Source organism: Gekko japonicus, unplaced genomic scaffold (genome assembly GCF_001447785.1).
Source record: "Gekko japonicus isolate JY-2015 unplaced genomic scaffold, Gekko_japonicus_V1.1 scaffold465, whole genome shotgun sequence".
In the NCBI taxonomy this organism is placed as follows: domain Eukaryota; kingdom Metazoa; phylum Chordata; class Lepidosauria; order Squamata; family Gekkonidae; genus Gekko; species Gekko japonicus.
Window position 1 is genome coordinate 733097 of NW_015159724.1, and position 24911 is coordinate 758007.

Genomic DNA, 24911 nt, shown 5'->3' on the forward strand with positions numbered 1-24911 from the left:
TCTTGACGAAGATGCTTCTCCTGCTTTCCTCCTGTATGAGAGTAACTTTTACCTCAGTGGCTGTTGGTAGGTGTAACGAAATGGCAGTTTCCTGGCTGCTGTCTGTGGTTGTTTGTTTAAAATGTTCCGCCATAAGGTTTAATTGAGCTGTAGTTCCAGAGAGGAGCCTGTCGCTCAATGGATTGAATGGGGCTTCCTCATCTGCTGGACTACAATTCCCAGCTGTCCCAAGGCCAAAAAGAGCGGGAAAAGAGGGACTGTCCCAAGGGGCAGGGCAGCATCAATATAGACTGAAGCACCAGTGTGTAGAGAAAGAAGATGGCGTTTAACCCCTGTAGATTTATGATCGTATGGGTTCATAGTGTGTACTTACTCCTACAGCTGTGCGTTATCTATTTAATTTGTGTGTGTGCTCCATAACTGTGTAAATACTTAGATAAAATATTTTATTTGGGCTAATAATCTGTGTTGTGCTCTGACCACATAGTCTCCCCCACTCTGCACAATAACAAAGGGAGGGGGTAGCCCAGGGAAGCAAGGAAAGGCCAGACCCTTAGGCTGCCAACTTTCCAGGGATCCCCCAAATAGAGAGATTCGGCCAGAGGGGTCTCAGTGTCCCTCTAAAAAGGCAGTGACAATTCAGTAAGTGGCAGCAGCGAACTTAAGCAGTGAAATACGCCCATGGGACAAGGGTGGGAGGCGAACAGCTGAGTTGTAAACTGGAGCCCGTTTCGCCTCAGCTGAACAGAATGCCATAAAGCCCACCTTCCAAAGCAGTTATTTTCTCGGGGGGGGGGGGGGATCTGTTGTCTGGAGTTCAGTTGTGATACCTGGTGATCTTCAGGCTCCACCTGGAGGTTGGCTACCTTAGGCGTAGCCATCAGTGCTTCAGAACAGGGTCTCTGAGATCCAGGTTCTTGCTGTAGAAGCTGAGTGGGTGATTTTGGACCAGTCACAGCCTTTCAGCCTCACCTACCTCACAGGGTTGTTGTGCAAATAAAAAGGGGGAGAGGAGAATGATGTTACCTGCTTTGGTCCCCATTGCAGAGAAAGACTACTTTTCCTTCTGGGAAACTATTGTTGTCAATCTCCAGGTGAGGGCTGGAGATCACTCAGAATTACAGCTGCTTTCCAGATGGCAGAGATCAGTTCCCCTGGTCTGTGTCCTTATATCCTGCTGAGATGCCCCCCATGACAGCCAATATGATGTGGCAGTAAGGGCTTCAGAGTACAGTGGAGGCTGCAGGTGGGGGGAGATGGAAAGCTGAAGAGTGAGGGGGAAATAAAGGTAGGTTGATGGTTGGCTGGAAAGGAGATAGGGTTGCCAACTCCAGGTGAAAATTCCTGGAGATTTGAGGGATAGATCCTGGAGAGGGTGAGGTTTCAGGAGGGTTCGGATCTATGCCATAGACTCCACCCTCCAAACCAGCCATTTCCTTTTGGGGAACCATTGCTGCCAATCTCCAGGTGGGGGCTGGAGATAACTCAGAATTACAACTGTTTTTCAGGTAGCAGAGATCAGTTCCTCTGGAGAAAATGGTGGACTCAGTGTCATTATACCCTGCTGAAGTCACCACAGCAAATTGACACTGAGTGCACAAGGCCGGGGCACCGCGTTGTATTTATTTCCATAACTGGCCTTATTCCTAGTATTTAATAAATAGGTTTCTGGGGCTAAAACTATAAACTAAATTTATATTCATTATTTCTAAAATTATCTTATGTATCTTCAACCAGTAGTTATGGACTTTTCCACACCTCCACCACATATGAAAAAATGATCCTACATTTGCCTTACATTTCCAATAGTTATTTGAAACATTGGTTTGATATTTGGCTAGTCTGTTGGGGGACCAATATCATCTATGGAACATTTTGTAAATATTTTCTTTGTTTGTTATGGCCCACATATATTTTACTGTTTTCTATATTTTTGTCCAGTTATCTATCTCAATGTTGTGTCCTATGTCCTTCATCCATGAAATCATTGTCGTTTTGACTGTTTCATCCTGCATGTAGGATGGGGCTGTTTTTTGGGGGGGGGGCTGTTAAGCCCATTTACGTTAATAGAAAGAATTTTAAATTTCTTAATTTTCATCATTTTTATTTTTATTGACTTGTGCCTTGCTTCTATATTGGAATCTGGTCAAAATTTGCGATGGTATCATTTTTGGTCTTCTCTTTTCCTTTTTCACTTTGGCTCCTTTTTTTCCGAATCTTGTTCTGGGTTTTCTTCCTCTGTATCTATTTCTTCCTCTCTATCTTCTTCTTCCTTTTGCCAACCTAGCTCTTCTCCGTACTTTTCAAGAAAGTTTTCTATTTTAAATACAGAGTCTATCTTCTGTCTCTTGCTTCCATCGTTGAATATTACACCTTCCAGAACTAGCCACCTATACATGATTCCATTAGATCTTAAAAGGTTAGTCAATGTTCTATAATTTTGTCTTTTCTCCCTTACTCGCCATGGTACTTCTTTCAAAAATATGATTCTGGCCCCTTGTATCATTACCTTCTTCTCATTAGTAGCTCTAAGTATTTTGTCTTTCATTTCCCTTTTTAAAAATTTTATATGTGTTTCCCTTGGCACCTTATTCCTTCTAGCGTATCCAGAGTTTCTTCTGTAAATTGCCTATATTTCCGCTGATATTTCTTCTTTTGTTCCTATTGCTAGTTGTTCCCCTAAATTCTGTGTCAGTTCCTCTTTCAAATTTTTTCCTATATTTTCTGGTATATTTTGGCACTTTAAGATTAATGCTCCTTTGTCCATTTCTAACGTAATTAGTGTTTCTTCTATTGAATCACTTTTTTTGTTTTAGTTCTTGTACTTCATATTCTAAATCCTGTACCTTTTCAGTTATTTTGTTATTGTTTGATGTCATTTTTAGTATTTCCTGTTTGTTTTCAGTAATTTGTTTCTTGATTTCCTCCATCTCATTTTTAATTTGTTCTGTTATTTCTTCCATTTTTAACTGGATAGGTTCTATTTCTTTTTTAATTAGTGCTGGTAATGTACTCTCTACTGTTGATTTTAATGCCTGGGCTATACTTTCTTGCATCATTGTTTTTAGGTCCTTTATAGTCATTTGGGAGATGCTCATTGTGTTTAATTTTAGTTGACTTTGGGCACCTAGTTGTCCTGGTGATGTTATTGACATTTTCCTACTACCGCTACCGCCAGTAGCCATATGACGTGGTTTCTTCTATTGCTGTACTATTATTATTAATCTTTATTTTCTTTATTTTCACTCTTTTTCCTCTCCCCCTTAAATTCAAATTTCTTTATATTGTGTTATGGTTAAGTTATTTCCCCTCTGTGTGTCAGGTAGCCCTGTCATGGTGTTCGAATGCGAGGGGGGATTTTATCTCCCTCCCATTCTCAGTGCTTCTCTGCCTAACACTCCTGCTATCTGCACATTGGCCTTGAAGATGGTTTGCTTTGCTGTAATACCCCAGGCCTGGGAACTGTAACTGCTTTGGGCGCAAAAAATGCTTGCTTGCTGGCAGGGCCCGTGCGCGCGAGAAAACTTCATTGGCTTCACAGGTGGGGGGGGTAGTTTGAATATGCTATAAATTAGTAGCCTTATTATAGGGCATTCTTAACACAGGCTGTATTACATGTACTTTAGTTCTGCGTGACCATAATAAACACTTATCTTCTGAAGAAGCCTGGGTGTGTGGATTACCTGCCTAAAGTTCCTGACACTGTGCTATCAAAGAGATATACTTTATTCCCCCTGCCTTTCTCTATTTTTTGCACTGACTTACAGTTAGTCTTTTTGTTTTAGTCCGTTAGCGTTGACTTATAGTTAGTCTTTCTGTTATAGTCCATTTAAATATTGCTTATTATTCTCTATATTGTCCCTTATCACATCAGGTTATTTTCCTACACTTCCATCTTGTCTCAGGTTGATTATAGGTGGTGTCAAGTCTCTCCCCCCTTTTCCCCCTCCTGCTACTTTTTGGGTTACTTCGTGTCAGTTCTCTTTCCTCTCCTCCCTTTTTGTTTCATGTCACATCAGCCTAGTTCCGCCCTTCTCCTCCGTCACCACATCTCCGCGTTGCTGCTCTTCACTACCCGTCACGTTACTGGGTTGATTCAAAAGCTTTGCTGATAGAAGAGAGAGGTGATTACTCTTGCTTCCCCCTCCTCAGAGCACTGTATCTTCATTTATGTAGGTCTCCCAACTCTCAGTATTGCCTTTTTAAGACTCACAAGAGGCAGCTGAGGGAAGGTGAGCACATCTGAATGGTACTAATATTACCTGCACTTAAACTGTAATTAAACTTTTCACTTACTGTAGGTCTGACCTGCTCTGCCTTCTTTCTTTCTGTCCTGTAACCAAATTGGAAGGTACTTCTTTGCTAATAGTGAATTGATCTTTAGATCACATACAGAAAGTTACAATCAAATGCCAGCTCTGTTACCAGCAATGGAATCAATTTTTTTAATTTGCGCAGATCTAAGTTCCTTCTACTTCACTGAAATCCAAGCTTAGAGTACTTCTTGTTAATTCCCATTTACAAATGATTTGTTGATCAGTATATTTTTCTCTCGTTGCTTAAGGAGTCTTTTCACTCCTTATTATATTGCTGCCTTGGTACAAATGGTGATTATTTGGATCTATATGTGGTTCTCTTTCTGCCACGAAACAGGGTTTTGATATTAGAGAAGACAACTGATGTCTTCTAGCTGTCAAGCTTGTGCTCTGTCAAGCTTTTGCTGCTGACATCTGTAAAAGGACAACAGCTACAATCCAACACGGAGTCAAACATGCCTGAACCTCTTCATTTGAATAGGCACATAACAGTTAAATGTCTTGTTTTTCTCTTCTGAAAACACAACCCTTGCTAAAGATGGAACTACATATTATGGTCAACATACAGCAAAAGAGAGATTCTTCGTATTCCCCTCTACAGACTGATGCTGCTCTGAATGATCTGCTGGTATTAGCTGAGCCATCAGCAGAGTCTCCATTTTACAGTGTGCTCCAGCCAGGTTTCAGTGTCATACATGGTACATAAGAACATAAGAACATAAGAGACGCCAATGTTGGATCAGGCCAAAGGCCCATCCAGTCCAACACTCTGTGTCACACAGTGGCCAGAAATACCAGTGCCATCAGGAGGTCCACCAGTGGGGCCAGGACATTAGAAGCCCTCCCACTGTTGACCCCCCCCCAGGCACCAAGAAGACAGAGCATCACTTGCCCCAGAACCCCTAGCTATACCTTGTGGCTAATAGCCACTGATGGACCTCTGCTCCATATGCTTATCTAATTCCCTTTTGAAGCCGTCCATGCTTGTAGCACCCACCACTTCCTGTGGCAGTGAATTCCATGTGTTAATCACTCTTTGGGTGAAGAAGTACTTCCTTTTATCCGTTCTAACCCGACCGCTCTGCAGTTTCATGGAGTGCCCACGAGTTCTTGTATTGTGAGAAAGGGAGAAAAGTACCTCTTTCTTTACCTGCTCTTTCCCATGCATAATCTTATAAACCTCGATCATGTCACCCCTCAGTCGTCTTTTCTCCAAGCTAAAGAGCCCTAAGCGCTTTAACCTTTCCTCATAGGGAAAGTGTTCCAACCCTTTTATCATTCGAGTTGCCCTTTTCTGCACTTTTTCCAAAGCTATAATATCCTTTTTAAGGTGTGGTGCCCAGAACTGCACACAGTATTCCAAATGAGGTCTCACCATTGATTTATATAGGGGCATTATTATATTGGCTGATCTGTTTTCAATACCCTTCCTAATAATCCCCAGCATAGCATTGGCCTTCTTTATTGCAGTCACACACTGTCTCGACATTTTCAGTGAGTTATCCACTACAACTCCAAGATCTCTCTCTTGATCAGTCTCTGCCAGTTCAGACCCCATCAATGTGTATTTATATTTAGGATTTTTGGCTCCAATGTGCATCACCTTGCACTTGGCCACATTGAACCCCATTTGCCATGTTGACGCCCACTCGCCCATCCTTGACAGATCCCCTTGGAGTGCCTCACAATCCTCACTGGTTTTCACCACCCTGAACAACTTTGTATCATCCGCAAATTTAGCCACTTCACTGCTTACTCCCATCTCCAAATCATTAATGAACAAGTTAAAAAGCAGTGGACCAAGTACTGATCCCTGCGGTACCCCACTGCTTACCACCCTCCACTGAGAAAATTGCCCACCTACACTCACTCTCTGTTTTCTATGAACTAGCCAGTTTTTGATCCATAAAAGGACTTGTCCTTCTATCCCATGATTTTTGAGCTTACTTAGGAGCCTTTGATGAGGAACTTTATCAAAAGCTTTCTGGAAGTCAAGGTAAATAATATCTATTGGATCCCCCTTGTCCACATGTTTGTTCACCCCCTCAAAGAACACTAACAGGTTAGTGAGACAAGATCTTCCCTTACAGAAACCGTGCTGAGTCTGCCTCAATAGGTTTTGTTCATCTATGTGCCTACTAATTCTTTCCTTAATAATGGTTTCCACCAATTTACCCGGTATCGACGTCAGACTGACTGGCCTGTAATTTCCCGGATCTCCTCTGGAACCCTTTTTAAAGATGGGAGTGACATTAGCTACCTTCCAATCCTCAGGAATGGAGGCAGATTTTAAGGAAAGATTACATATCTTTGTCAGGAGATCTACAAGTTCACATTTGAGTTCTTTCAGAACTCTCGGATGTATGCCATCTGGGCCTGGTGATTTTTCAGTTTTTAAGTTGTCTATCAGTTTTAGGACCTCCTCTCTCATCACCTCAATCTGACTCAGGTCTTCCAACACCCCTCCTGAAATCAGTGGTTCTGGAGTGGGCAAGCACTTCTCATCTTCCACAGTGAAGACGGAGGCAAAAAATGCATTTAGCTTCTCAGCCATTTCCCTATCATCCTTCAATACTCCTTTTACCCCTTGGTCGTCCAAGGGCCCCACTGCCTCCCTGGCTGGTTTCCTGTTTCTAATGTATTTGAAGAAAGTTTTATTGTTGGTTTTTACGTTTTTTGCTATATGCTCCTCATATTCCCTTTTTGCCTGCCTGACCTCAGACTTGCATTTTATTTGCCATAGCCTGTGTTCCGTTTTATCAGCCTCACTGTGACTAGCTTTCCACTGCTTAAAGGAATTCTTTTTACTTTTTACAGCCTCCATTACTCTGTTTGTTAACCATGCAGGCTTTTTCCTATACCTGTTTGTGCCTTTCCTAACCTGCGGAATATATATTTTTTGAGCTTCTAGGATCGTAGTTTTAAATAGATCCCAAGCTTCCCCAATTGTTTTGACCCTTTCTACTTTTCCTTTCAGTTTCCTCCCCACGTGTCCCCTCATATCAGAGAAATTACCCCTTTTAAAGTTAAAAATGGTTGTGTGAGTCTTTTTGGCCAATTCTCTATTTGTACAAATGATGAACTCAACAACATTATGATCACTGTTTCCAAGCGGTGCAATCACTTTTACATCTCTCACCAGGTCTTGAGTGTTACTTAGGACCAAATCAAGGATCGCCTCTCCCCTGGTAGGTTCCGTGACCATCTGCTCCATAGCACAGTCATTTAGAGTGTCTAGAAACTCAATCTCTTTTTCCCGACTAGAACACATATTGACCCAATCAATGTGTGGGTAGTTAAAATCACCTATTATTACACAGTGTTTTTGTCTAGTTGCTATCTTTAAGGCATTCATCATTTTATAATCCTCCTCTATCTTTTGATCTGGTGGGCGATAACAAACTCCCAGTGTTAAGTTTCCTTTTGGCCCCCCTATTTCAACCCATAGAACTTCCAGAAGCGAATCCAATTCACTTAGCCTCTCAATCTTTCTAGACTTTATACCCTCTCTGACATACAGAGCTACCCCACCTCCAACCCTTCCCCCCCTATCCTTCCGATATAATATATAACCGGGAATCACTGTGTCCCACTGATTTTCCTCATCCCACCAAGTTTCAGAAATACCCACAATGTCTATTTTTCCCTCCGACACCAAGCACTCCAACTCCCCGATTTTACCTCGGACACTTCTAGCATTTGTATAGAAACAGCTGTAATTTCCCTTACAAGTTAAGCCTGCATCCTTCCTCTTGCTATCTCGAGTCGTTGTCCGGCAGTCCATGTCACCAGCCATGGCCTCTGTGGACAATTTCAATCCACCTCCCTGTAGAAAAGCAACCGGTACCCCCTCACCTCTCTCAGATGAGCCAACCCGAACCAGAGACTTTTCATCTCCTGTCGGCTTTCCCCCAATATTCAGTTTAAAAGCTGCTCTGCCACCTTTTTGATTTTAAGTGCCAGCAGCCTGGTTCCTTCTCGGGACAAGTGGAGACCGTCTCGCCTGTACAGCTCCCTCTTGTTCCAAAAAGTATCCCAGTGCCTAACAAACCTGAACCCTTCCCCCCTACACCATCGTCTCATCCACGCATTGAGACTCCTGATCTCTGCCTGTCTCTCCGGCCCTGCGCGTGGAACAGGTAACACTTCTGAGAAGGCTACCTTGGAGGTCCTGGACCTAAGTTTCCTGCCCAGCAGCCTAAATTTCTCCTCCAGGACCTCACGACTGCATTTCCCCACATCGTTGGTGCCGACATGCACCACGACCACTGGCTCCTCCCCAGCACTATCTACCAGCCTATCTAAAACACGCGTAATGTCCGCTACCTTCGCACCAGGCAGGCAAGTCACCATACGGTCAGTACGCGGGTTCGCCACCCAGCTGTCTACCTGCCTAAGGATCGAATCACCCACTACCAAGAGCCCCCCTCCCACCCTGCTCAGGGATGGTTCCTTGGTGCAAAAGGATACCCGCTCACCAGCTGGGGAAGAGGTCCCTTCTGAGGGCACATTCCCCTTATCCTCAGCACGGTGCCCTGTTTCCCCTAGACCCTCATGCTCCCTGACAGCAGCGGGGCTGCCAGATCCAGAGTGGGACGTAGCTAACAAGTCCCCGAGAGTCTTTTCTGTGTGCCTAGCTGACTGTCTCTGCTTCTCCAGGTCAGCCACCTTGGCCTCAAGGGAGCACACACGTTCCCTGAGAACCAGGAGCTCCTTGCACCGTGGACACACCCAAGACTTCTGCCCAGTGGGCAGATAGTCATACATGTGACACTCCGTGCAAAACACTGGATAGCCCCCAAATGGTAGACTCATTGGTTGTAGCCTGCTAACTCCTGTGTGCCTAAGGCTGGTAGGAGAAACTTTACAGCCCTTTTTGCCCATAAAACATCTTGTGCCAATGATATACAGGATCCAAATATTATGTTTCTGGGCCAGGACAAACTTGTAATATGAGCATAGACATGCACCATTTAATTGCATATATATATAATCTCATTAAATGAGTCATTAAATGAAAAATGTCCACTTTATTTCTGCTATTTCATAAATAGTCCACATCATGGTACTTAGAAAAGTTTATGGAATGTCACAGGGCCAGTAAATTAAAACAAGCAGGCAAGATGGTAGTGTTAATAGTATGACAAGTTACAGATGATGGAGTAATGGATTCACCTGTTCTGGGTGGGGTGCACACCCTGGAATGGGCAGGTTAATAGTCTGAGCATTATTACTACTTGGTGTTCAAGTGACAGCAGTGTATTTTGCCAGCTTTGATCTGTGGACTGACTGCAGGCCTTTCTTCCTCTTCCACAACATTTTGGCCATTGTACCCTTGCATTGCTATGCTACAGTTTAGATCACTGTTATGACCTGTATGTGGCCACATGAAGGCATCCTTGTTCAAAGGACCTTTCTCCTCTTCTAAATACTACTGTACATTTGGACCCATTTTTTTTGCTTGCATTATTATATACTGCTGTTTATTATTATATATATATATTATATATATTTGTGGCTATTGTTTGATTTTATTATTTTGGAATTTTACGGGACATTTGTACTGTTGCTAGTTAATAATAATTAGGCTTTTAAATAAGGATTGTAAGTTTTTTTGCTGGTTATATGCAATGGTACCAAGTTTTCATTGTTATCACAAATGCCTGTGTGCAATCTAATCTAAAATATGATAAGAAAAATGCATGAAATCCTTTCTGTCTTGCTGTTGACATTGTGGCACATGGCACAGTCTTTCTATACACCCTGTTGGCATGTCCAATAATTCACAGGGAGCTGATTATAGCCAAAAATCCAGACTACAAAACTTCAAAAAATCACTTGACAAAAATATGGGCACAATGTAGCCACAGATAAACATTTGAACTCCCATCAACTTATGCAGAATACCAGTATTTGCTTAATGTTTTCCCAATAAAATACACAGGAGTTTAAAATGCTTGCTCCAGCTGTGTTAAAAGAAATGTCTTGGAAGCATATCAGGGATTTTTATCTCCACCCTTGCCATATGAGAACATAGGTTGTCCTTCAAATTTTAATTTTTTAGACTCTGCGACAATTGTGTATACACTTGCCTTTATCATTATTATTTTGGTGACCCTCAAGATATTCTTCATTCCGGTGATAAACATGAATATCGGATTCCTGACAAAGCTGCTGAGTTTTGTTTTTTTGTTTGATGTAGACTATTTTGCTCTCTGTGCCTGGTTCTTCTTTGGTATAAAGTAGCTGTTATTTGTCACACTGACAGGTGCATCTACTGCGAAATGCTGGCGATGAAGTTACCATCACTGTTCAGTACCTCAGGGAAGCGCCATCATTTCTAAAGCTCCCATTGGGTAAGGCAAAATTAATGGATCTCAGTACAGTGTTTTCCTCTGCAACATTTCTCATACCAGACAGACACTTGCACACAAATATTATTTCATTCACTTAGTGTTTTGGTTTGGGACATATTATATACTGTAATTCTAATTTATTAAAGTTACTTGCAAGGCAGGGAGTGGCTTGATGGTTCAGCACATGCTTTGTATGTAGATAGTCACATGTTTGATCCCTGTTATCTTGAATTACACAGGATCTTTGGTGTCAGAGCTTAGACATATCATTGCCCTTGGGACCATTATCATGACCCTGGAGAGTCATTTCCAATCCAGTGTGCTAGATGGGAAAGGGAGAGGCCATGACTCAGTGATGGAGCACCTACCTTGCATGTAGAAGATTTCAGGTAGCATGTGTTAGGAAAGTCTCCTCTGTGCCTGAGACCCTGGAGAATTGCCACCAGTTTAAGTAAACAATATTGAGATGGCCCAGTGATGTATCAGGGCTCTTTTTGTAGCAGAAACTCTTTTGCCTATTGGGCTCTTTTTGTAGAAAAAGCCCAGCAGGAACTCATTAGCATAATAGGCCACACCCAACAGCAGGAACTCATTAGCATATTGGGCCACACCCCTGCCAGCACAGCTCATTAGCACATTAGGCTGCACCCCCATGTTACCAGAAGTGTGGTTATCCAACCACACCCACCTTTTGCTTGTTATTCTGTTTACCTTGTTTGTTGTCAAAACCCAGGGCCTTTTTTGTAGCAGGAACTCCTTTGCATGTTAGGCCACACACCCCTAATGTAGCCAATCCTAATGAGTTCCTGCTGTTGGGTGTGGCCTATTATGCTAATGAGTTCCTGCTGGGCGTGGCCAACTTGGGAGCCAGCCGGAACTCCGTTCCTGTGCGTTCCTGCCCAAAAATAGCCCTGGTTACACACCCCTAATGTAGCCAATCCTCCAAGATCTTACAGTAGCCCTTGTAAGAAGAGCTCTGTAAGCTCTTGGAGGATTGGCTACATTATGGGTGTGTCGCCTAATATGCAAAGGAGTTCCTGCTACAAAAAGAGCCCTGGGTGTAATACAGTTGTATATATTTAAGCCTCTTCCTTGTTCTGCTACCACACACAGATGTAATGCATATATAAATCCCTACTTACATAGGTGAGATCATGTAGGTCTTCAACAGTGAAGACCAACAAGGTGAGACCAATGCATTCAGTCACACCATGTAGTAGTACTAGGCACAGAAATACTACAGCAAGGTGGAATAGTGCTATGGGGAAGTCAGTCATGGAGAGTCAGGTCAGTGCAGTGCCTGTGTGTTCTTTTGAAAGTACTAAGAGCTATCTGTACCTAGTTTGGCTCAGTGTAACAGTTAATTCAAAATTTTACAAGTGTATTCCAAGAATCCTTGATCATTCAATTTAATTGGGGCCAGATTGCCATGTCAGCTATTTAAAATGTTTTGGAATTTGATTTGTATAGGGAGTTTCTAAGGCTAGAATCCACTAATTAAGTTTTACTGCCAGATGCAGGAAAGATGATGAAAACAGATAAGGAAAAGTACTGGAGGGACGAATGGTGGTTGTGCTAATTCCTTGTGTAATGTGTGAGAAGGAACACATAAATCCCAGTGAAAAGTAGTCTATTGGGAGATGTTTCGTCATGTGTATTATCACAGATGCTAGGCATCTGTGCAAAAATTTATATACATCCTTTGATTTATCATGGAGACCAAGATGTTCTCATTCTAATCTTTGGCTATTTATTTATTTTAAAAAATCATTTCCCACTTCTCTTCTGTAGTTCAGTTTGGAAAGAAAAAAAATAAAACAAGCAGACAAATTCACATTTTGAATTTCAAAATACAAAAGAAACAGACTGCCCTGTTTCAGTACAAGAAAGTTAAAAAAAGGTCAGATGTTATTTAAACAGTGCTTTTGCACATGTCCTGGAAGGACAGGAAAAAGGACATTCCACTTATCTTCCAGAGAGTCAATAGGATGTAACCCTAGGCTGAAACAAGGGAAAACCAGATTCAAATTTTCACTTGGTCATGAATCTCTTTGGGGGACCATTGGCCACTCACTGTCTCAGACTGCTCTGCTTCAAAGACTAGAGACAGCCATGGGCTCCATGGTTAAGCCACTTATAGACTGGATGATTCCCTTCCATGATACCATTGCCCTTTTCTCCAAACTGTATGGACAGGGAGAATCGACAGGCACCCCTAGAGAGGTTGCTGTACAGGTTTCTGCATCAAAGTACACTGATTGATAGCTATCAGTTCCTCTATTATATGAATTAATTCTATAAACTTTTCAACATAAGTACATGTGAATATGAGTGCTATGGAATAGATTTGATTTATATGTCTCTGTGCTAGTTTCTTTGTGTGCTTTGATGCTGAAAGAAGAAGGGAAGAGATAGGCGGTTGTGTGCAGTTCTTGCACATTAAAGTGGTATGCTTTAGCATGTGCTAGCACTGGATGAATGCTCCTCTGCTTCCAATTGATTAGAGTTCCAAATGTTGTTTGTATATGTCAGACTCACAAGATGATGAAATGCTGAAAATTGATTGAAGGATGAACGTTCTGCCATCTTATTAACACTGTTTAACAAGCACTGTTGCTTAGGATACTAAAGTTTTTGCTATTACATTCTGTATGTTAGAAAAGGATTTTTACTGCACCAATGTAAATCAGAAATCAGAAAACTGTGTGCTGTGCTAAGTAATAGACAAGGAAGAAGAATGATGTTCATTCTCAATGTCTTCTAGTCAGCAGTATGATCTGTTGTTTGGAATATGAATGAAATTGAGATGGAGTTTTTTAAAAAGAAGATTGGCTGCGGTCACACGCAACATTAGCCACGCAAGAGATACGGAAGACAAGCGGAGTTTCCGGTCGCGATCTCACCAGCACATCTGGGAAGCGTAGCGCTTCCGTGGCACAACTGAGGCTTCCTGCCGAAACAGCGCAGCAAAAAACTAGTACCTTGGAGGTACTAGTTTCCAGAAACTGCGGGGCAAGGGTGGGCGTCTGATCGCGTTTCCGGTGGTATCCGGCGCCCGCCCATGTCCCCTTGCGGAAAAGGGTTTTTTTCCCCCCACGTCTCCGTGGATGCGCACACGCACCCAACGGAGCATGCACATTCGTAGTGTACACAAAAAAAGAAAACCAGTTCGCCGCGCCACACGCTTCTTCATTGCGCGCAGGCGTGTGTTGTGATCGGCACCTCTCCCTTGCCATGGAACCTCCACAGTACCTCCACAGAACCTCCACAGTAGGTCTGATCGCTTTACTGCATGTTAGTTTGCCCCGGGGTAAACAGCCACACTTCTCCTCTGCAGTTTCCTGCCCGTGTGACAGGGGCCATTATTAGTTTTGTTAAAAGAAGCATTTTAAAGCTCCTTGCACTTAATGTGTTGCTAATAGTTCCAAATGATTCTGTCTCTTTGCTGCATGTATAGTTGTGAGTCTGTGGGAGCAATCCTAAGCAAGTGTGTTAAGAGGTTCCCTTTTATTCAATAGAGTTTACTCCCCCCCCCGGTTACATACGCCCCCCCCCCGGTTACATACCATCATTGGGGGGGAGGGGCCCTAGGAGGGCAAGAAGAAACAGCTGTTGTAACATCAATTATGGAATGCCTACCGGGGATGTCTGGTTGTGGATGTGGTTGTCCTCTCTGAGATTCCGGAACGGAGGAATTGTAGTTTGAGCACTTTAATGTTTGTGAGGGTCTTAAATTGTATATTATGTTTTTAAATGTTACTAAATTATTTGATGTTTTATCAGCAGGATTTCTTGCCATGTAAGCCGCCCTGAGCCCTACGGGGGAGGGCAGGATATAAATTTAATAATAAATAAATAAATAAAATAAATTACTCCTAGGAGAGTGTAAAAGAGAAGCTGGTTCAGTCCCTCATCATTATTGCATGCTGGAGGGAGAATGTATGCTTCCCCTTGTTTATAAGCATAGTGAGCACTGGGCAGTCCACATGGAGGTTCATATGAAAAGAGACCTGATTTGTAAGATTTGTAAGATTTGTCCCCTACATTTGGGGGAGGGGGGCTATGAGAACTAAGCCTACATGTTCATGGTTATATAAGTGGATTTCCGGGGGGGGGGGGGTAGAAGCCCTGACCTTGTCAGATCCTGGAAGCTAAGCAGAGTTGGCCTTGGTTTGTACTCAGATGGGAGACCACCAAGGAAGTCCAAGGTGGCAGCACAGTGGCAGGCAATGTCAAACCACCCCTGCACATGGCTTGACTTCAAAACATTGTGAGGGGTTGCCGTAAGTCAGCTATGACTTGACAGTAAAAACAAAAAACCCTTCAATTAGTGGAGGAGTTTTTTTTCCTTTGGTCTTACTTAAAAATATGTACACCCTTTCTTATTTTGTTCCTTCACAAAAAACAAAATCTTCCCTCAGGAGCCTCTTTTGTTGCTTTCTCATAAAAGAACAACAACAAAATTTTCCTCAGAAATTGCTTAAAACCCTCCAAAGCCAGACTGGTGTAGTGGTTAGGAGCAGTGGACTCTAATCTGGAAAACTGGGTTTGACATGCGGCCAATTGGATGACCTTGGGTCAGTCACAATTTTCTCAGAGCTGTTCTCTCAAGACCAGTTCCTAAAGAGCTCTCTCAGCCCCACCTACCTCACAGGGTGTTTGTTGTGGGGAGAGGAAGGGAAGGAGATTGTAAGCCACTCTGAGACTCTGAGTGAAGGGAGGGGTATAAATCCAATCTCCTCCTCCCTCTTTTTCCTATCTTATCCATACTGCCACCAAATTGTGATGAATTTCCTGGAGGATGTACGTCATAGGGTTTTTCCTGTCATACAATTTCCCACCTATCTCATTGTATTAGAGTAGTATATCTCCTATTCATATTTACTTTGAAGTACAGACGATTGACCTCATTTAACTTATTCTGACTACGTAGGATCAGGTTGTTACTCTAAAATCATTTTTACTTTCCTAGAGAAAATCTTGAATTTATACAACAACAATATTTAAATTGTATTTAATTGTGTGAAGTACATTTAAAAAATACAGTTCAGCTTTTCTGTGTATAGTAATACTTATGAAAATGTATTTATCCTTAATAATTTATTTGTAGAACATAGATGGGGGCAGCATAATCATTTGTACCCTAACACATTGTAGGCATGAAAGAAACATTTAAGACTGGGAATATGAGGAAACAGGAGAACACATGAGGAAACAGGAGAACATCTCTAAAGATGTTCAAGATAAACAATGTTATTGGATGTTACAGCAGCCAAGTAGGGTGATTTACGTTGCAATAGCATTTGCCACATGTAAAAAGCACAAAGAGGCAATTAATTACTGAAACAGAATTCAGGCTATGAATTCCTTAACCAATCAAACCAATACCTATCACTTCAACTTTTAAAAAGCAAACTGCTGAAACATTCTGTTCTGTGGCTGCAGTCAGGCAGATCAGAACAGCTCATTCTGAAAAAAGTATTTAGTCGTGAAATTTGGAAGCAATCCTTGGGTTGGATCTGGTGCAAGAATTCTGAGAGGATTACCCAAGATCAACAGTCTTCTGGGTTTTCCTCTCTCTCCAGCAGCCATTTATTGCCCAGGAGTAAACTCTTGGAATAACAGGTCCTGCATGGAGTAATAGCCACACAAGTTAGAAGGCTGCAGTGAAAGGGGTATGTGTATATAGTTGCTACCTTCTTCCTCTTCTGTGTGCAGTTTCTACCTCTTCTGTCAGTGGAGCTTCACCCATACAAGAGGGTCCATGTGGGTCCTACAACTCCAAGAATAAGCTTTCCCAGGGTCAGAAATAGCAGAAAATAGAAAGATAGGTGATCCTGGGTGCCTTCTGCTGACATATCACAGGATTCATTACTGTCTTGGAGTGTTTGGTTCATGAAGGATATCACAGATTATGTTATTAGAAGCCACTGAAAGATCCAAGACTCAACAGAGTCACATTATGTCATTCTGGTATAAGTGCTCTAAAAGAGTGAGTAAGGTGCATTTTTGTCCACAAAGTGGGTCAAAATCTAGACTAAAAAGACTCTTGTTAGTCAGTAAAGGATCATTTGAAAGCATTGTAGGTCCCTGCCACATGGCAGGGAAAAGGACGGCCGAACTGCGGCTAATCTGAGCCGCATCACAGTTGAGACGCCGCGGCGAGATCTCACGGATCCCCCGTACCGTGGCGCCGTCGCTCCCCGGCACGATCAGATGCCGGGGAGAATGCGACGGTGGAAAGGGGAGCCTGGTGAACTGCGCATGTTCACACATGTGCAGTTTGGCCAGGAGCCGGGGATGCGCCGGCGCAAGGACACGCCGGCAATCCCACGGCCGCACTTGCCGCGGCCCAATCGAAAGAACCACCCAGGTAGGTGGTTGGTTTTTGGTGCGCTGTATGGGCGGGATGGGATGGATCGGAGACGGTAGCACGACGTTCCCCAGATGTTGCTGTGGGATCGCGCCCGTTTGCTCCGGCCCAGATCCGTCCTTCTCCTGGCCCAAACGGCTCGTATGAACAGGGCCGTAGAGAGCCAGTTTGGTGCAGTGGTTAAGTGTGCAGACTCTAATCTGGCAGAACTGGGTTTGATTCCCCACTCCTCCACTTGCAGCTGCGGATGACCTTGGGGAAGCCATAGTTCTGACAAGAGCTGTCCTTGAAAGGGCAGTTCTTGAAAAGAGCTCTCTCAGCCCCACCTACCTCACAGGGTGTCTGTTGTGGGAGGGGAAGGGAAAGGAGTTTCTAAGCTACTCTGAGACTCAGAGGGAAGGGCAGGGTATAAATCCAATCTCTTCTTCTTCTTCTTCTTCTTAAAATGTTTAGGTACATGTATTACAGACTCAGGAACTAATGTAGTTGCGGCAACATGCTGATTACAGTCAGATACAGATCTGAGGTAGCTTTATGATACTGTAAGATGAGTAAACTAGCCAGCTGTAACATGAGATGAATATTTAGAGTCAATTCTTTAACAATTTGATTACTATACACACAATCCAGAGACTCCTCAACCAAGTCATGGAATGATAGTGGTCTGTCAAGAATACTTGCTAAAATATTTCCTAACACCAAATATATGATGCTTGGTAGAATTTTAACATAAACATCAAAGATGTCCCTTTAGGTGGAGTCTAGGATCACGTGACCTCTGTGATGATCATCTTTCAGTATACATGCTGGATTATCCCTTTATTTGTGCTGCCAAAATAACATAGTTGTAATTTTTTATAACTTCTGGGAACATAGATCCAGTTAAGTTGGTCTATAATGAGTTGGTCTTCAGAATAATAGAGGTCATTACAGCTATACTTGATTATGTTCCAGCAGGGAGCTGGAAAGAGTAGTAGCCAAACACAGGTGAAGTACCTTAAAGGTAGAATGTTCCAAATTGTCACATTTTCCTTTGCATCTGCTCTAGTTTCCCTGTCACTTAATGGTTACAATTCAAGATATAGGTTTATCTTGAGCTTTAAAGCCATTAGTGGTTTACCTCTCTGAGACCAACCAAGAATATAATGGGGACAGTGCTGTCCATGTGCCAGTTCTGAACACCAAAAAGCATGTAAACAGGCATTCTTGGAGGTTTTCCCTTAGCTCTGTTAAATGTTGGCTTTATGCCTTCTGGAATAGTTTCCTGTTTTGACTAACTTGTAAAATGGGTGAGAGTATATGTATTTGAGCCTTCTGTTTTTGTTGTGTTTAGCTTTGTAACCAGTCTCAAGCCCCAGGGAATACAAAAGACAGAAAATAAAATAAATTAATACGTTTGATGCTACATACTTTTCATGTATATCTGTTGATAATTTGAGGGAACACATGAATACAACTGCAAAAAATGTTTAAAGCAATAAGGAAATAATACTTTATATTGCCATCCAGCTCATTTTTGCATACTATTAACATTAGACTAGCTTTATTATACAGTCAACTACTCTATTCTTGCATACTATTTTTTTGTTAGAAAATTTATGGCTACACAATTAAATGTATTTGGATGCTAACTTTTTCACATTAACTGCAATTTAAAAAAAAAAACCATATTGTTTATCTGTTGTCCCCTTAATATAGTATAACAAATATAAAGCACCTTTTTTAATGCCACATTTCAGGTTCTCCTGGACCATCCAGTGATCACAGCAGTGGTGCTTCCTCCCCTCTCTTTGACAGTGGTTTACATTTAAATGGAAACTCCACAAATACAGTGAGTGAGTTAATTTAACCAACCTGCATATATGGTTCATATGATGTGGTAGCTGGAGAATAGGTATGTTCCATGTGAGTTTATAAGTATCGAGAATGATTGTTGTTAAGATATGAAAAGGAACTTAACATAAATTGATCAGGTCTGGGAGGACTAGGATATGCTGGCAACAGAACTAGATTTGCAGTGGTTAGATGACAGCTCTTCAAGCTGCTGAGCAGGTATTAAATTATTCTTTAATATGTATATGAAACTGCTGGCAACAGAGAATTCCAAGATTTGGATTTATATGTTTGTCATCAACAAGTAGATGACGCCCAGTTCTATTTTCAATTCTGAATTGAATATAGGAGCAGTTGTTACATTTCTGTGTGACTCTCTTGAAACTTCAGGAATCTAAATGAGGGCAAAATATTTTCTCTGATGGAACGGAGTTCATAGAGTGGACCTTCCTCACATTTTCTCTCCTGTTGCAGACCAAAATTCTGATCCTGGTGGACAAGTGACCTCCAGGATCAGCATGGGGTAGACATCAGAGGTTTGTAGTATGAGAGGAAATTGGCAAAGGCTGTTCCCAGGCTTGTAGCTACAGTGGGGTATGTCAGGGCTAGGCCCCCTCACTTAGTGGCAAGGCCCCATAACTTCCCATCTAGTCCAGAACCCCTGAGTGGTGACAGGTGCAGGGAAGGGACCAGGTATTCCTTTAATTTGATTAGCCAGTGCCCCCTAAGAAATTTAAATGCCCCCCAACTTAAAAAAAAATCCTGGCTATGGGCCTGGCTCCTCCTTTCAGTCACAGAAATCCTCCATGGTATCTAGTCCAAAGAAACTGAAGTTGAAACCAGAAAAAAAATGGTGGTTAGGTGGCTGGTGGCTAGGAATATGAATCGTTCCTGATGGATAAAATTCCTTATTATATATTTAGTTTATACATTTATGCCCAACTTTTCTCCCTAACGGGGACCCAAAAAAGCTTCCAACATTATTCTCCCCTTCTCCATTTTATCTTCCCAGCAACCCTGTGATGTAGGTGATGTTGAAAGAGACTGGCTGTTCCAAGGTCACCCAGTGAGTTTCCATGGCAGTGTAAGGATTCAAATGGGTTGATGGAATTTTCTCATTCTGGGTCTTGCTTTGCCATTAGGCTACAGGACACCTTCATTATTCTTAGCCATGGTGGTGGTGGTGGTGATGATGATGCAAGGATTAATGCAACTTTTATCAGAAACTCTGGAAAGGAATCATTCCAGTTCTGGTTAATGTTTCAGATAAAGATTAAGGTTCGGTTCCAGTTTTGGAAAATAACTATTTTGTAATTTTTTTTCGTTCAGGTTCAGTTGACTTAGGGGCTACATAAATGTTTTTGCTGACTCTGAACATGGAGATCCTTGAGCATCTGTCAAGGATACTTCACAGCTGATGGGCTGCATTCAGATTGATGGCTCACAAGTTTTGTGGAACTTTACTTAAGAATCTGTATGTTTGTAACAACTTGCTTCATTCATCAGATGATGGAGGAGTGTTATAATGTACTGCCCTTCTTGAAAACTTCTTCTTTTATAGTCACTGCACATTCTGGTTAGACTGATATGTGTCTGCCAAAGAGAAAGAGAGGAGAGAGATTCAGGACATTAGAAATCTGTAATAAATCAGGAAACAGATCAAATGGCAAGGTTTCCAAATGTCTGAGAAAGAAAGTTGCTCCAGCTTCTAAGGTGGCTTGTTGAAAGCAAAAGCATGAGGAAGCATTTATCAGATTGAACTATGATCAAAATGAACAGATGAAGAGGTTGAGAAATGTCAGTTACAAAAACTAGAGGTATTTCTTTCCCCAAGAAATGTCATCATTTGTTCCATGAAACTGTGCAGTGGTTTTTTGTTTCTTGTGTGCTCCTTTCCTCCAGAACTGACCCAGTTTTTAAATAGCACCTTGTGACATTTCAAAGACTATCATACCAGGTCTCACATTGACCTGCCTCTTTCAGTACAAAAGTTGAGCATAGATTTAAGTTAGCTAGCACAGTCCCTTTTACTGAGACAAGACTACCGTTTGTTGCAGATATGATACTGATATAAATATACAGAGATACATCTTTTTCTTTTGTCTGCAGCTTCAGATGCTCTAAGGCTGAAATGAAGGTCTTGTATCCCCAGTCCTGTGAGATTAGTTGCTGATACCAAATATTTCATGATACATTAAAGTCTCTCCCCAGCTGTCATCTGAGAAGCAAGCATTCTGTTATACACACAAACAGTCCTACTAAACAGTTGTTGTTTGCCAAACTCTTTTGGCTTCTAAATGCAGAATATCAGAATAAGGAATTTCAATGGAGAGATTACATACTTGTTTAGGCACCCCTCAAATGCCTAAATACAAGTGAGTTCATAGTGGTAGAAGATATGACATAGAAATAAATTGTTAACGAAGAATGTCATAACAATGTTCACATACCAGTGCCTTCTTCTGTAACATCTGGGCTGATTACCAGTTTATATAGGATGTCTCTGTTCCTGCAGTTGTGTGGTTCTAGATTTCTGCAATCACTACCCCACATGATTTTAAAAATGGAGCCTCTTCATGGGTTTCTTTCCCCCTGTGCCATTTTAAAAGATGCCCATCAGTAACTATTGAATATGAAGAAAATTAATTTTACCAACTAAGCATAAGCATTTTATATTTTATATCTTCTACAATGTCTTGGACCCACCAGAGTTTCTCCACAGTTCAAGATTTTCCACCCATGGCAGAGGATCCCCAGGAAACACTTTGAGGGCTATTTCTGGCAGAGGGGGGATGATAAAGTCATGGTCCACAATGGTAATCTTTGCACTGAAGATAAACTCCACTGGATCCAAGCCATTACATGTAAGAATGTCAGTCATGGGCAAGGCTGCCTCGCCTTGTCCGGAGAGAATTGTTCCCCCATCTTGAATCCGAGACCCTGAAACAAGACCCTCTGTTGATAACATAACCAAGCTTATCCTGAGTTTGGACCAGTGAATTCACAGCAATAAGAAGATAAGAACATAAGAGAAGCCAATGTTGGATCAGGCCAATGGCCCATCTAGTCCAACACTCTGTCACACAGTGGCCAAAAATACCAGGTGCCATCAGGAGGTCCAGCAGTGGGACCAGGACACTATAAACCCTCCCACTGTTGCCCCCCCCAGCATTATTTGCCCCAGCCTGAGAGTTCCTATCTATACCTTGTGGCTAATAGCCACTGATGGACCTCTGCTCCATATGCTTATCTTATTTCCTCTTGAAGCTGTCCATGCTTGTAGCTGCCACCACCTCCTGTGCCAGTGAAGGCCATGTGTTAATCACTCTTTGGATAAAGAAGTACTTCCTTTTATCTGTTCTAACCCGACTGCTCAGCAATTTCATTGAGTGCCCACGAATGCTTGTATTATGAGAAAGGGAGAAAAGTACTTCTTTCTCAACCTGCTCTATCCCATGCATAATCTTATAAACCTTGATCATGTCACCCCTCAGCTGTCGTTTCTCCAAGCTAAAGAGCCCCAAGCGTTTTAACCTTTCTTCATAGGGAAAGTGTTCCAACCGTTTGATCATTCTAGTTGCCCTTTCCTGCACTTTTTCCAATGCTATAATATCCTTTTTGAGGTGTGGTGACCACAACTGTACACAGTACTCTAAATGAGGTCGCACCATTGATTTATACAGGGGCAAGTACAAGTAAATGTATTGTATTAAGTCATTGGCCATTACAAAATACAAAAGACACTATAGCAATAATAAAAATTAGTACCATTAGAATCAGATTAAAATTGACTACAAATCGTGCTAATAAAAAGGCTAAAACAGATTTAATCAGCCCCTTAGATCTAATTTTGGATGCTGCTAAAGCAAACAAAGAAACTCTATAAGATACATATGCATCATTATCTGAGAGCAGGAACGTAATCTTCTCAGTTTCTGAATGTAATCTTCTCAGTTTCTGTGTATATTTGCATAGCTGATAGGATTCCTGTTAGAAATTTCTCTCTTGGGATACTATATAATGTACAGTAAAGCATGTAGCGAGGAAGGTCCTCCACCACTGACAGGCCACATATGCAGAGACAGTCCTCTTTTTGGAGTATGCAAATAGTGGCCAGCCAAAAGTGCTGTTTGCATAGATTGAAATCGTGAGACTGTAAAGGGAACTCTAAGGTTAAAGTTGGAGATGTTGACTAAGTAGCTTGATCTGCGATGGTCCAATTTACAGAATTTATGCCAGGGAGCCACTTTGGATTCCAGAATTAGAGCACGATGGTGTCATATATCCAATCCCTAAATTGCGTGTTCTCAGCTGATGCCCTAAGGAGGTCATCTGGGATGGTATACCTTTGGATGATGGTATTGATAAAGTTAGAGTGGATAGGGTCTTTATCAAAGTGTGAGTTATCTTTCCTGTTGAAATTGTGTTTATGTTTATGAATTTCAATGGCTTCCCTGTGTAATCTGACATGGTAATTGGATGTCCAGCTTTTCAGTGTCTTGGAACAAAATACTGTGTCCTGTTTGAGTTAGGCTATGTTCAGCCACTGCTGATTTTTCAGGTTGGCCGAGTCTGCAGTGTCTTTCATGTTCTTTTATTCTTGTCTGAATGCTACGCTGTGTAATTCAACAGGAAAGAAGAGAGTTTAAAAATAAATAGGGCATGGTTTCCTGTCCTGAAAATACAAAAGGCTCTACATCTGACAATAGCACTACAGATAAAAATTAGAATTTCAACAGCCAATCCGCATGCAAAAGAACCTCCTCAGGAAACAGGAAACCTCCTCAGGAAACAATCCAGATACAAAAGAACCTCCTCAGGAAAGCTCCTCCATTAGCATGTTTACAGCCTGGAGAACTCTTACAAGACAATGACTCAGTCCTACCCCACCTTCCTAAGTAGATATAAATTACCTGCCTACCATTTTCTTCTCACCTTGACACAGAGAGTACTCCATCTTTCTGTGTTATACCTCTGATATTGCCAGTCACAGCTACTGGTGAAACATCAGGTCCTACAATTCCAAGACTACGGCCATACAACCTGGAAAATCTACAACAGCTAATGATCCTAAGACTGTCTGGCAACCAGATGTTCTAGCTCATTTAGTGTTATGCACCACCAGGTGGCAAGCTAGACTTGTTTTTACGGTAAGAGACATTTCAGAAGCGGTTTGCCATTGTCTGCCTCTGCATCATGACCCTGGTATTCCTTGGAGGTTGTCATTCCAAATACTAGCCAAGGTTGACCCTGCTTAGCTTCCAAGATCTGATGAGACTGGGTTAGCCTGGGTTATCCATGTCAGGGCAGCAAGAAGGGTGGAGATGACTGACGAGTGACCATGGAAGAAATGAGAGCGGTTGCACAGTATAAGAGAAGATTGCAAATAATACTTTGATAAGAAATTTGAGTTGTAATACAGAATGTACGAGTCTTATTAAGGAGCTTGAAGATGGCAAAGAAGGATGTACTGAGGCCAAGTGGTAAAGCGATGTCAAGGGAAGCAAGTATAACAGAAGGCTTGACATTCGGTGCAGCAGTCAATGGATAATCCTAGAAGTGGAGTAGTTGAAAGAAGTAGACGGATCACAGTGTGACTAAGACAGGTCAGAGAGCAGGTGGCTGCTAAGGCAAATGAAGGCAAAATGGTTCAGTGATTTTGGGATGAAGTGATTGGGTATGTGGTCACATTTGAAAGGGGCAAGAAAAGCACCCAAGAAAACTACATCTATATATCTAATTCCCAACTTGCCCCCTCCATGCGGATACTTAAATCAGCACGGAGGGGGCAGCTGGGGGGCTGGGGGAGGTTTGTGTACACGTGGGCCAGTCCCCACGTGTGCACAAAAATAAAAAAAGTTAAAAAAAAATTCGGGGGGATGTTAAAATCCCCCCGAAACTGCAAGAGCGTCTCCTGCGTGTGCGCAGGAGACGCTCTGCGAACGCTGCCGCCGGGTGGGTAGGGAGGGGGGCGGCCCGGGGAGGAGAGCCTAGCTGCCGCCGCTGCCGCCTCCTCCCCCGAGCCGGCCGGCC

General features: G+C 42.3%; 1 protein-coding gene across 1 annotated transcript in view; it reads left to right on the forward strand.

Annotated features, from left to right (window-relative positions):
• The window catches only part of SNTG2 (syntrophin gamma 2), a 321822-nt gene that overhangs the window by 128078 nt on the left and 168833 nt on the right, over positions 1-24911 (forward strand). Inside the window, exons 7-8 of the mRNA XM_015422984.1 lie at positions 10585-10672; positions 18785-18876. Coding sequence (XP_015278470.1) covers positions 10585-10672; positions 18785-18876 — 180 coding nt within the window. The remainder of the gene's footprint in view (positions 1-10584; positions 10673-18784; positions 18877-24911) is intronic.